The 11627-nt window shown below is 45.7% G+C and overlaps 1 protein-coding gene across 8 annotated transcripts in view; it reads left to right on the top strand.

Annotated features, from left to right (window-relative positions):
• Positions 1-6087, top strand: part of LOC115150686 (paired box protein Pax-7-like) — a 62653-nt gene extending 56566 nt beyond the window's left edge. For all 8 annotated transcript variants that reach the window (XM_029694210.1, XM_029694206.1, XM_029694207.1 and 5 more), the window contains exons 8-9: positions 4226-4475; positions 5786-6087. In XM_029694210.1, coding sequence (XP_029550070.1) covers positions 4226-4475; positions 5786-5901 — 366 coding nt within the window. In that variant the 3' untranslated portion in view covers positions 5902-6087. The remainder of the gene's footprint in view (positions 1-4225; positions 4476-5785) is intronic.
• Positions 6088-11627: the final 5540 nt, after the last annotated feature.

An 11627-nucleotide genomic window follows, 5' to 3' on the forward strand; every position in this document is an offset into this window, starting at 1 on the left:
GGAGTCTTATGGCTTAGAGTAGAAGCTGTTCAGCAGTCTTATGGCTTAGAGTAGAAGCTGTTCAGCAGTCTTATGGCTTAGAGTAGAAGCTGTTCAGCAGTCTTATGGCTTAGAATAGAAGCTGTTCAGCAGTCTTATGGTTTAGAGTAGAAGCTGTTCAGCAGTCTTATGGTTTAGAGTAGAAGCTGTTCAGGAGTCTTATGGTTTAGAGTAGAAGCTGTTCAGGAGTCTTATGGCTTAGAATAGAAGCTGTTCAGGAGTCTTATGGCTTAGAGTAGAAGCTGTTCAGCAGTCTTATGGCTTAGAGTAGAAGCTGTTCAGCAGTCTTATGGTTTAGAGTAGAAGCTGTTCAGGAGTCTTATGGTTTAGAATAGAAGCTGTTCAGGAGTCTTATGGCTTAGAATAGAAGCTGTTCAGGAGCCTTTTGGTCCAAGACTTAGCACTCCGGTACCATTTGCCGTGCGGTAGCAGAGAGAACAGTCTATGACTTGGGTGGCTGGAATCTTTGAACAATTTTAGGGCCTTCCTCTGACACCGCCTGGTATAGAGGTCGTGGATGGCAGGGAGTTCAACCCCATTGATGTACTGGTCCGTATACACTACCCTCTGTAGCGCCTTGCGGTCGGATGCTGAGTAGTTGCCATACCAAGCTGTGATGTAGCCAGTCAAGATGCTCTCAATGATGCAGTTGTAGAACTTTTTAAAGATCTGAGCGCCCATGCCAAATATTTTCAGCCTCCTTAGGGGGAAGCGGTGTTGTCGTGCCCTCTTCACGACTGTGTTGGTGTGTTTGGACCATGAGGTCCTTAGCAAAGTGGACACCAAGGAACTTGAAACTCTCTGTGGTCAGTCAAGGGTTAAGATGGGCATAGCACATTACATGACTGTAAAGATATAATGTAAATATTGTTTAGGGATATTACATTGGGTGCTTCATAAGTAGTGATAATGAAGGGTATTAAATAACAATGTGACGGAAGGCATCTCTTTGAAACTGTGGTTTGAATATGTCACTGTGGGGAATTTAGTGTAAGAAAATTATGACATTTTTTCCTCTTTTGTCGTAGCCTAAGGAAATATTGCCTTTCGCTTTTTCAGTCAGTCAACTTCCTCACAACAAGTTACATTTTATTCTGGAAGGAAATTCAACAAAGAGCAAAGGCTCGTCAAACATTTAAGCAGACACAAAAATATAATTTGACTGTTAAGGAAATTAGCAGGGTATGAAAGAACCTCTTTTTGTGTCACAAATGCTCTATTTGTTTATCTGAAAGGATGCACATTGTATCAACTTCCAGTTCTCCATTCACTCCGCTGCAGGGCTGGAGGGCTCAGAAGTTGAGAGAATTAATTAGTTTTTTATTATTATTTATAAAGTAATCTATCTGTAGAGAGCGAGGCAGGGAACGCCCTGGAGCAGTGTCCTTTAAACTGCTCCTGTCTCACATTATCTCCTCCAACAGCCCTAGCACAAAGTCAAACAACAAACGAACACTGAGGACGCTGTATGGAGAGAAAGAGAGAGGAGGAGGGAGGCAGGGGTGTAGTGGAGGGCTGTTCTGAAAGAGAGTGAGGGTGTTAGTTAAGTGTGTATTGAGTGGTGTTGTTCTGAAGCAGAGCAGGTCTAAAGGCCTGTTGAGGGTGTGTTTTACACCCTGCAGCTGATACTCAGCATCAGCCATATCTCCACCCACATCAGATAATAAGGGGAAGTGGTGAAATGGCATTGATTTTTGTTTAGCTGTGTGAAAGCAGAAAGACATTACAGATAGCTAATATGAACCCGGCTCAATCGAGGAGCTTACCTTTCCCCCCTCCAGCAAAAGTTGACCAAAATCATCTGAGTGATTTTAGGAGAGGCATCTCTAGGATACAACCTTCCAGACACATGTTTACATACACCTTCCTCTCTTTTTTTAAAACTGCAAACTTCTTTGCAATCTTGATGAAAAAAAAAATCTATTATAAAATTGTCCATGAAAAGTAGCCTTCTCTTTTGAGGAGCTAGTTAAACCTATGAATAGTAATAAGGCTGATTCGAGCACAGCACCGGATTGTTGGCCGCTTCATTATTTCATGTTTAAATAAGGAAGTGATGTAATCAAGCTTCAATTAACTGATGCCTATATCTGGCCCACCCCTCCAGCTGTCTCCCTGGACCCCCGACTAGCACTTCCCCACACCCACATCACATGACCAGCACATCTTAGCCCAACACAGCATAGTAAGTACATCACAGCCCAGCACAACACAGCAGGGGACAGGAGGTTCCACACTGAGTCTGTTCTGCAGCTCCGGTCCATATGGGAGGGAGCATCCCATGTGTCCTGCATGCAGAGAGCCATGAATCTCCCTCTCATGGATACATGTCACATGTTCTGTATAAATAAGTGGTGGCGTTGGAGGAGGCTGGGAGTTTCCATGCTGATAGAACTAACATGAGGAAATCGCTAACCAGCCTTTATGTCTCTGATGTGCCTCAAGTGCTTCATATTTCCTCAGGTACTTTTTTTTTCAGAATTTGATTAATTTGTGGAATAAGATCCATTTTCCCTATGCGGTGTGTGTGTCTGGCTATGCATTGCTGAGCAGTATGACTGCATACGTATGCAGTGAAGAAGTTCTACAGTATAAAGGTTTCTTAGATGTCCACTCTGGAGATTGACTGGAGCCCTGTCCTTCTCTAGGATATTTTGCACCACAGCACCAGCTCTGTGAACTGTGTTTAAACCTTTTGTGTGTGTGTGTGTGTGTGTGTGTGTGTGTGTGTGTGTGTGTGTGTGTGTGTGTGTGTGTGTGTGTGTGTGTGTGTGTGTGTGTGTGTGTGTGTGTAACCACCTCCATGATGAGCTAATTGGTTTAGCAGCCAAAGCGCCAAAGGCCAGCCCAGCGTAGCGAGACACAACGTAAACCTGATGTTGAGGAGGATGCTTCTATGCAATAGAAGGGAAGCATATGTGGGACCAATTCCCCCATTAAGAGTCTCCCCCTCTGCTTTCCTAAAAGGGAAATATAAGTCTAATTCAACATTTTAAGTGTAGTGCAGAAGCTCAGTAGAAACATCCATCTGCACTGCGTTGTGGTGATGCCTGTGCCTCTAGTCTAATGGAGATAATAACATTCACAGCACTACTGGATTATTATTTGTTAACTCATGATTGTGTACAGATGTAGGATCTTAATTTGAACCAGTTTGCTACAGTGGGAAAATGATCCTACTGCAACAGGAAATGTAAATGATTATGTGGATTATAATTATGGACATTTTTTGTAGGATTTGATAGGGCAAACAAGTCTGACATTTCTAAATGGAAATTACAATCTTAAAAAGTTGTTTAAACCTCAAATACACTGCAAGTTTGCATTTCCTGCTATGCCTACATCTGTAGATGAATATGAAATGATATTGCAGAGTATTAAATAAATGCACTCATGTTGTATAAATAGCACTCCTAATACTTACCCTAGCCGTAAATGTAACTCATACTGGCAGTAGGCCCTTCGGTGAGGCTAGTAGAGCCTATTTGTGTGGGGATCTGATCTAAGGGGATCGTTTACTGCTTCCAACTCCATTACTATTCATGAGATGGCTAGGAGCTGGGGATTAGGGACTCCCTCAGTGCTTGTTGTGGTGTGTAGGCCTCAGGCCTCCTCCAGTCCACAGGCTCTGGGATATACAGGGGCTGTCTGGCACTGCTGGTGGTTCTATAATCACCCTGAGACCCTTCTGTCCCCGCGCTGTCCCCGCGCTGTCCCCCGCGCTGTCCCCGCGCTGTCCCCGCTCTGTCCCCCGCGCTGTCCCCGCGCTGTCCCCACGCTGTCCCCGCGCTGTCCCCGCGCTGTCCCCCGCGCTGTCCCCGCGCTGTCCCCACGCTGTCCCCGCGCTGTCCCCGCGCTGTCCCCGCGCTGTCCCCGCGCTGTCCCCGCGCTGTCCCCACGCTGTCCCCACGCTAAACACTGAACTCACTGGCACCTCTTTCTTTCCCTCTCTCACCCCATCTCTCTCTCTCACACCTGTCCTTTTTTAGTGACTTCAAGACTTTTTTGTTGGTCCGTGTTTCAAAGTTAAATAGTTGTTTTTTAAGCTGCCTCTGTACAACTAATGTGATAACTCCCAGTGTTTGCTGCAACTTGCTGGTGTAGTCACTCAATCCCATCCATGTGTTGTTTAGGACCTAGGCCTCTCTAACCCCCCCCCTCTCTGTCTCCCCTCTGCCCTCCCTAGGTGATGAGCATCCTGAGTAACCCCAACGCCGTGCCCTCCCAGTCCCAGCATGACTTCTCCATCTCCCCCCTCCACGGCAGCCTGGAGTCCTCCAACCCCATCTCAGCCAGCTGCAGCCAGCGCTCTGACTCCATCAAGGGGGTGGACAGCCTGGCCTCCTCCCAGTCCTACTGCCCCCCCACCTACAGTGCCACCAGCTACAGTGTGGACCCCGTCACCGCCGGATACCAGTACAGTCAGTATGGACAGAGTAAGTACTGCATCTGCATTTATGTGTGAATGTGAGGAAGTGAGTGTTTGTATGCCTTTCCCATCTGACCTCCTTACCAATACAAGTCTCCTGCATGTCTTCCACCTCATATGAAATGGAACCAGTGGTACTGTAATTAGAGGAAATGGTGCCCACCTCCACCACCTCCTGGGCCGAGCTGCCCCCTGACCTTTGACTCCTGGTCTGTCTGATAAAGGCCTATGATTCACCCTCCGGTGCTGCCTGGCTTAGTCACACCCCACTCTGCTCTGCTTAGCTGGGAACAAGGAGAGGGCCACTTCAAAGACACTAACACACCCTGAGGGGCACCCTGTCCTCTTAGCCACCCCTCTCTCTCTCTCTCTCACACACACACACACACACACACACACACACACACACACACACACACACACATACACACACACACACACACCTCGGGACAGGAAACAGGCTGATTAGATTAACATAATTATTGACTGATGCTGTCACAACCCTTCATAAGGGGTAAACTGAACCACACTTCCCCAGCCAGCCTCCCTTTGGTCCTGTTGTATACCTGTGTGTGTGTGTGCGTGTGTGTGCATGTGTGTGTGCGCATATGCGTGCGTGTGTGTGCGTGTGTGTGTGCGTGTGTGCGTGCGTGTGTGCGTGCGTGTGTGCGTGCGTGTGTGTGCGTGTGTGTGTGTGCGTGCGTGTGTGCCTGCATGCGTGTGTGCGTGCGTGCGTGTGTGTGTGCCAGTAGCGTTATTATCAGCCAGCTTGCAGAGCAGAGAGACTGATGATGGTGTGGATGTGATCTGATGTGTGCTTAATTAAGACAGTGATTGAGCACAGTGGCTGGCTAATGAACGGAGGAGAGAAAAGAAAGCTGCTGTCTCACTGATGAAAATGATCCAGGATAGGGAGTGTGGAGGGCATGAAATCAGAGATGCTAAGTGTAATGAAGACTGGCACACACGACACACACTGGGACCATGCTGACTGATAGCATGGAGACTCTATGAGGTGGCACATGCCCTGTGCCAAGTCTGTGTCAACCTCAGACAGGGCATGGGAGAGAGAATGGTTTCTTTCTAATTATTTCTCATTTTACTCCACTTGGTTCTGCCACAACTAATTTTGAACGGAGTATAGAAAGAAAAAGAAAATGACATTGAACAAAAAGGACAGAAAGGAGTGTGTTTGAGGAGTTAGCCACCTGTCAGTGTGTATGTGTGTGTATGTTTCTTTGTGCGTGTTGTGCATGTATATTTATGTGTGTTTATCCCTCACATGTTCACGTTGATCTGTGTGTCTGTTCTCTCTAGCTGCAGTGGACTACCTGACTAAGAATGTGAGTCTGTCCACCCAGAGGAGGATGAAGCTGGGAGACCACTCTGCTGTCCTGGGACTGCTGCAGGTGGAGACGGGACAGGCCTACTGAAACACCCAGCCTCCACCTGGCTCCACCCAGTCTAAACTCAACACCCCTTTAACATATACAACCCTGCTGCTGCCCCCCCTCCCCCCTCCTCGCTGCAGCCTAACCACTGCGCCACTCTCTCCCCCTCCCCTCCCTGCAGCCTAACCACTGTGCCACTCTCTCCCCCTCCCCTCCCTGCAGCCTAACCACTGCACCACTCTCCCCCTCCCCTCCCTGCAGCCTAACCACTGCGCCACTCTCTCCCCCTCCCCACCCTGCAGCCTAACCACTGCGCCACTCTCTCCCCCTCCCCACCCTGCAGCCTAACCACTGCGCCACTCTCTCCCCCTCCCCACCCTGCAGCCTAACCACTGCACCACTCTCTACCCTTCCCCACCCTGCAGCCTAACCACTGCACCACTCTCTTCCCCTCCCCACCCTGCAGCCTAACCACTGCACCACTCTCTCCCCCTCCCCACCCTGCAGCCTAACCACTGCACCACTCTCTCCCCCTCCCCACCCTGCAGCCTAACCACTGCACCACTCTCTACCCTTCCCCACCCTGCAGCCTAACCACTGCACCACTCTCTTCCCCTCCCCACCATGCAGCCTAACCACTGCACCACTCTCTCCCCCTCCCCACCCTGCAGGCAGTCAGGATGTCTCTGTGTATGTCAGAGTGTCTTTTTGCCTCTTGATTATGAGAGGACTTGTCATTAGAACTGCCTTTCCATGGATAACCAACAGGCAGCCCGATCCTCTACCCCAAGACCCCTAAACCGTGGCTCTGCCACTCCCCTGTGCCCTCCTCCCTGATTGGCTCTGCACAGGCAACCCAGAGATGATGGCCCCAGCCAGCATGGAGAACACTGGGTGCACACTGCAGTCCAGTCCAGCACAACACTCAGAGCCACTTCCAAATGTACTTTGACCTTGTTGTTTATAATAGTTCACTAAGCCAATATCATTCAAATGATTATCACTCTTGTTTTTTTATATCAATATTGTTAATATTATTATTGCTGTTACGATTCTGATTAATGTGGTTCTGTTTTTGTTTGTTATTCCCTTCATAGTTATTTTCTCTCTCCGTGTGAAATACTAGCTGATGTCTGAGGTGATGTGGTGGGTTGCAGTGGTGTGTGTGTGTGTGTGTTTGTGTGTCGGTCCAGTCAGAGAGAGAAGCTGATTGTTTTCCAGGCTGCGGTTCCTCTGCCTGTACCCTGAGCTCTAATGTTCGTGAGCGATTTGACCTTCCCACTTTCATATTTAACTTGACATTCCTAAAGAACTTGGCCACTCAGTGGGAAGTCTGGCTGGGCGGATTCTACTGGGAATTAGCAGCGGTTTGGCAGCCAATGGCTTCCCCCCTCCCAACATCCATCCTTAGCTGTACTCCATGGGGAGGAGGGCATTGTTTGTAAAAACAGGATTGGGGAAATTAATGTATTTTGTTTAGAAATATGGACCTTGCCAAGGAGGACTAAACCCCCTACCCAAAAGCTCTATGTGACTTTAACAATTGAAGGAGATTAAACAACACCAACATAGTGTCAAAGCTAATTATAAATGGCCCTTCTCATTACCAGCCAGGTTTTAGATTTTCTTTGTTTAATTAAGACATGAAAGCACATGTAGCTGTTTACCATGTTGGTTTGGACCAGGTGTGCATTCCTCTGAAACATTCCTCTGGAACATTCCTCCAGCATGGCTGACTGATGCCAGTCACATTCCTTCTCTGCCCATGATGAGATTAAGAGTAGGCAAACTGTGCCATTCACATGCACTTTGTCAAATCAAATAATCCTTTCAATTGTGAAAGGGCACAGGTAACAGCCCTGGCTGGCCCCCTCTCTGGCTCCGACCGGATCCACCTCCTTCTAATCCCCTGGACATTCAACTCCTGCTTTGACCGACACACTCGCAGAAATGTACAAAACATTTTTTTAAAGAATAGCTAATATTAAACATTTGTGTAGCATTCATAGTTGACTTTTGACACAAACTATGTTGGGCTGAATTCTAACTTGAAACTTCTCACCAATCTCTCATTTAAATCCGTGTATGATTTTTGAATTTTTTTTGCAAAAGTTGGAGTGAGTTGCGTATGCATATTCCAAGTCAGGATTTAGCCCTTTGTCGCCTTTAAATGGAAATTGTACAGTAGCAGGTTGTGTATTGTTTGTTTATAAAGAGTATGTTTTATACTAAAACAACAACAATGTTCAGTGGTAGTTAAGCAAGGGATCTGCGGAAGTCAATGTATTTTATAGTTTTCTTTACTGGTTTCCTTCTGTTGTTTTTGGTTGTGTTATATTGTATGAATTTCTTTAAACCAAAATGCAGTGTTTTGAGCCAAGCTAAGTAGGGAATTCTGTATATTAAATTAGGAGAAAATTCCATTAAACTTCCTAAATGGAATAATTGTATAAAAGAGGTTGAGAGAGAGAGAGACCAATACATTTTGATGGTGACCAGAGGAAACCTATTATTCCACCTACAAGTGCAGCCAGGAGCATTGGAAGGTGTATTCCAGCACTTGATCTTATGGACTCATGATCCGCGTGCAAACCTTACTGTGGACCATTACACATCTGTCTGACCTCTGAACTCTCTCAGTGTGAAACATTGTCCAGGGGTTCAGCAGCACAGCTTTGATGCCATGCAGGATGGTGACCTCTCCTGTCAGGGAAAGGAGTCAGAATAGAACAGTTGGCCGACCAGTGTGTTCTCTGGCTATGTGTGTGTACAGCCAGGCTCCAGACCACACATCTCCAGTGGAGAAGACCTCACTAAAAGTAATGACTCTGAAGCACTGAAACCAGGCTGGTCTGAAAGCTCTGTTTAATGATGCCCCATTATTGTGTATATAAAAAAACAAATATTACTTTTTTGTTTTTGTTTACGCTTCTAGTGTATCAATCCATTTCTAACACCTGACTCCTGACCTGTTTACTTGCTTTATGGAATCTGTGTTCTGCTTTATCCCCTTTCTGTTCCACATGTGTGTATATTACCATGGTATAATTTATTCTGCTGTATGAAGTATTAGAGTAGTGGTATTTACTACCTTCAGCCTGTTGGTGTGTTTACTGTAACACTGGCGTAACTGTTATCAATTAAAGAGCTAAAAAAGATTCATTGCTTTGTCCTTTTTTGAGGTTTCATATCAGTTTGAATACAGTATGGTGTCAAATAAAGATTTCAAATTGGTCATTTTTTCTGTAAGAAAAATCATGTCCTCTGAAGTTGAGTATTCAGCCCGGTGGGGATTCATCTGAACTTTTCACCTCTCTTTTCCCTACAATGCACACTTGCTCTGTGTGTAGTGCACACGTGTGCATGCATGGCACATGCACATGTGTGTATTACATTCTATGGGCCTCTGGACCACCTCTGCTTCCATCCCAGTGAGCGGTGTGTGTGAGAGAGCTGAGCAGTCCCAGATCCTAGTGGAGAGAGTGTTGCTAGCTGGGGGAGCTGGTCAGGGCTGCTGCAAGACACAGCTGTAGGAAGTCATTCATTCTGTACACTTTCCAGCTATGATCTCCTCTCCACCCCTGTTGTCTGTCTGTCTGTCTGGGGCTCATGTGCTATGCTCTGGAATGGTGTCTGTAAATTATTGCACACAGTCACAGAAAATTGTGGTTGTATGGTAGAAGCGCTGAGGAATCCATCCAGTTTGGCATTGGGACTGTCAGCTGTGCTGTATATTAACGTCTAGGGAAGGTCCTCTTACCATTTCCACTTTTAAATGGCATGTAGATAGCGCTTTAGGTATGTTTAAAATGAAATACAATAATTTAGGAACACTTCCATATTTCAGCAGTCCGTTATCTTAATGTATTATGCAGTTTTATTGATAGAGACTGATGGGAAACGAATGAGAGGATAAATGAGAGTTCCATATTGTAGGTAGTGAAATGGGGAACTCAAGGATTCAACCCTTATCTCTGATGGCCAATGCATAGTCTGGATTTGGTAATGCTACAGTATCACTAGACCAAACTGAACTATCCATTATACCTTTTCAAAATGCATTATTAAGGACACATCACCAGCAGGTTAGGACTACTTTAGATCAATTCTCATACATGAATTACCACATTTTGTTCGTTAAAAAAATAAATACAGCACACAGTACGGTTTCCTACTTCTTTATAATTCATTATGCTGTATTTTATGAAAACACAATGAATGGCGTTCTATGCATATTTATTCTCCTCAGGAATATTGTGCATTTAATTAACTAATTTGCCATTAAAACACATTAACACACATTAATATATAATACATGTAATTCTAAAATGTTTTGTTCAGTGGTTATTTAAACCTAAAGGTGAAGAACAAAGAATGAATTGAACATTAGAGGCTCAAGCCTTTAGGTAGAATCAAACAACAAAGAAACCAAAAAGTTGTTTTGACACAGCCAAATATTCTTAAGAATGCTAACAGTGTATCAGCTTAAAGCTAACAGTGTATCAGCTTAAAGCTAACAGTGTATCAGCTTAAAGCTAACAGTGTATCAGCTTAAAGCTAACAGTGTATCAGCTTAAAGACTGCCGCACAGTTCACAGGAACTGTATATGTGAATAACAGTATATCATTTGAGGAAAAATTGTCAATTTGAAAATCTATCTCATAGGAGAAATAAAAAGAGTTGTGTGAGAATGAGAGAATTTAAGGAATTGGTCATTTGGGTAATTTATGTTAAGATTTTAATTTAATGTATTTCATTTGTTGAAATATAAATTCAGTAAATTGTTAGACAAGAGGACAGGAAATTGTACTATAGTACATTTTTTAAGAACTGATACCAGACCTACTTGTCATATGTGGTGCAGTGGTCTAAGGCACTGCATCTCAGTGCAAGAGGTGTCAGTAAAGTACCTGGTTCGAATCCAGGCTGTGTCACGTCTGGCTGTGATTGGGAGTCCCATAGGGTGGTGCACAATTGGGGTTTGGCTGGAGTAGGCTGTAAATAAGAATTTGTTCTTGACTTGACTAGTTAAAAAACAGTAAATATACCACTGAATCTTGATGGATAGGTCCTGACATTGTTCCAATATGTATTGTTATCAGGATCTTTCCTCAGTGTATGTCATGGTTAACCCTATCCTTCTAAAGTTTGTGTTGTGGTTGTCCAGATCAAACCCATGCATGTGTTCTGATTGTTCCCTCTGGTCTGACATGTGGTCCTGAAGTCCCAGCCTGGGACTTCTGTTTTCCTCTGGGCTACTGTCCCTCAGACAGGGACGAGGGCCAAGGTGGCAGCCCCAGCCAGCTGTGGGTGGGAGAAGCTTTGTGACACTTCACTCTTCTCCTCCTTTGATCCCCTAATTGATTGACTACAGGAGCAGGGGATGAACAGAGCCCACAAGAGCCGATTCCCCTCGCCTCTCTGGAATGGTTTAGATAAAGTGCAGAGGGCTTGACTATACAGCTCTCCAATACAGACGTATGGCCATTGAAGGTGGCTGTGCGGTGTGCCACAGTGGCTTAGCTCTGGGCTGTGTCTGTCAGTCAGTCAGTCCCTTGGCCCAGGGTTTGGGGCTTGAGTCCTGCCCTGTGCAGAGCTACGTGGCTGCTGAAGGTAATGGGTTTGTTTAGATCACAGGGATGGAAATGAAACTCCTGAGCCTCAGAGTGGAGAGAGGGGACCAAGTGCCCTATCACTCAGGAGGCAGTCAGGGATGGATGAAGAAGTCACTGCAACAGTACAGCCCAGCCAGCCACACACTTCCCGA

The sequence above is a fragment of the Salmo trutta genome, chromosome 16 (assembly GCF_901001165.1).
Source record: "Salmo trutta chromosome 16, fSalTru1.1, whole genome shotgun sequence".
Taxonomy (NCBI): Eukaryota; Metazoa; Chordata; class Actinopteri; order Salmoniformes; family Salmonidae; genus Salmo; species Salmo trutta.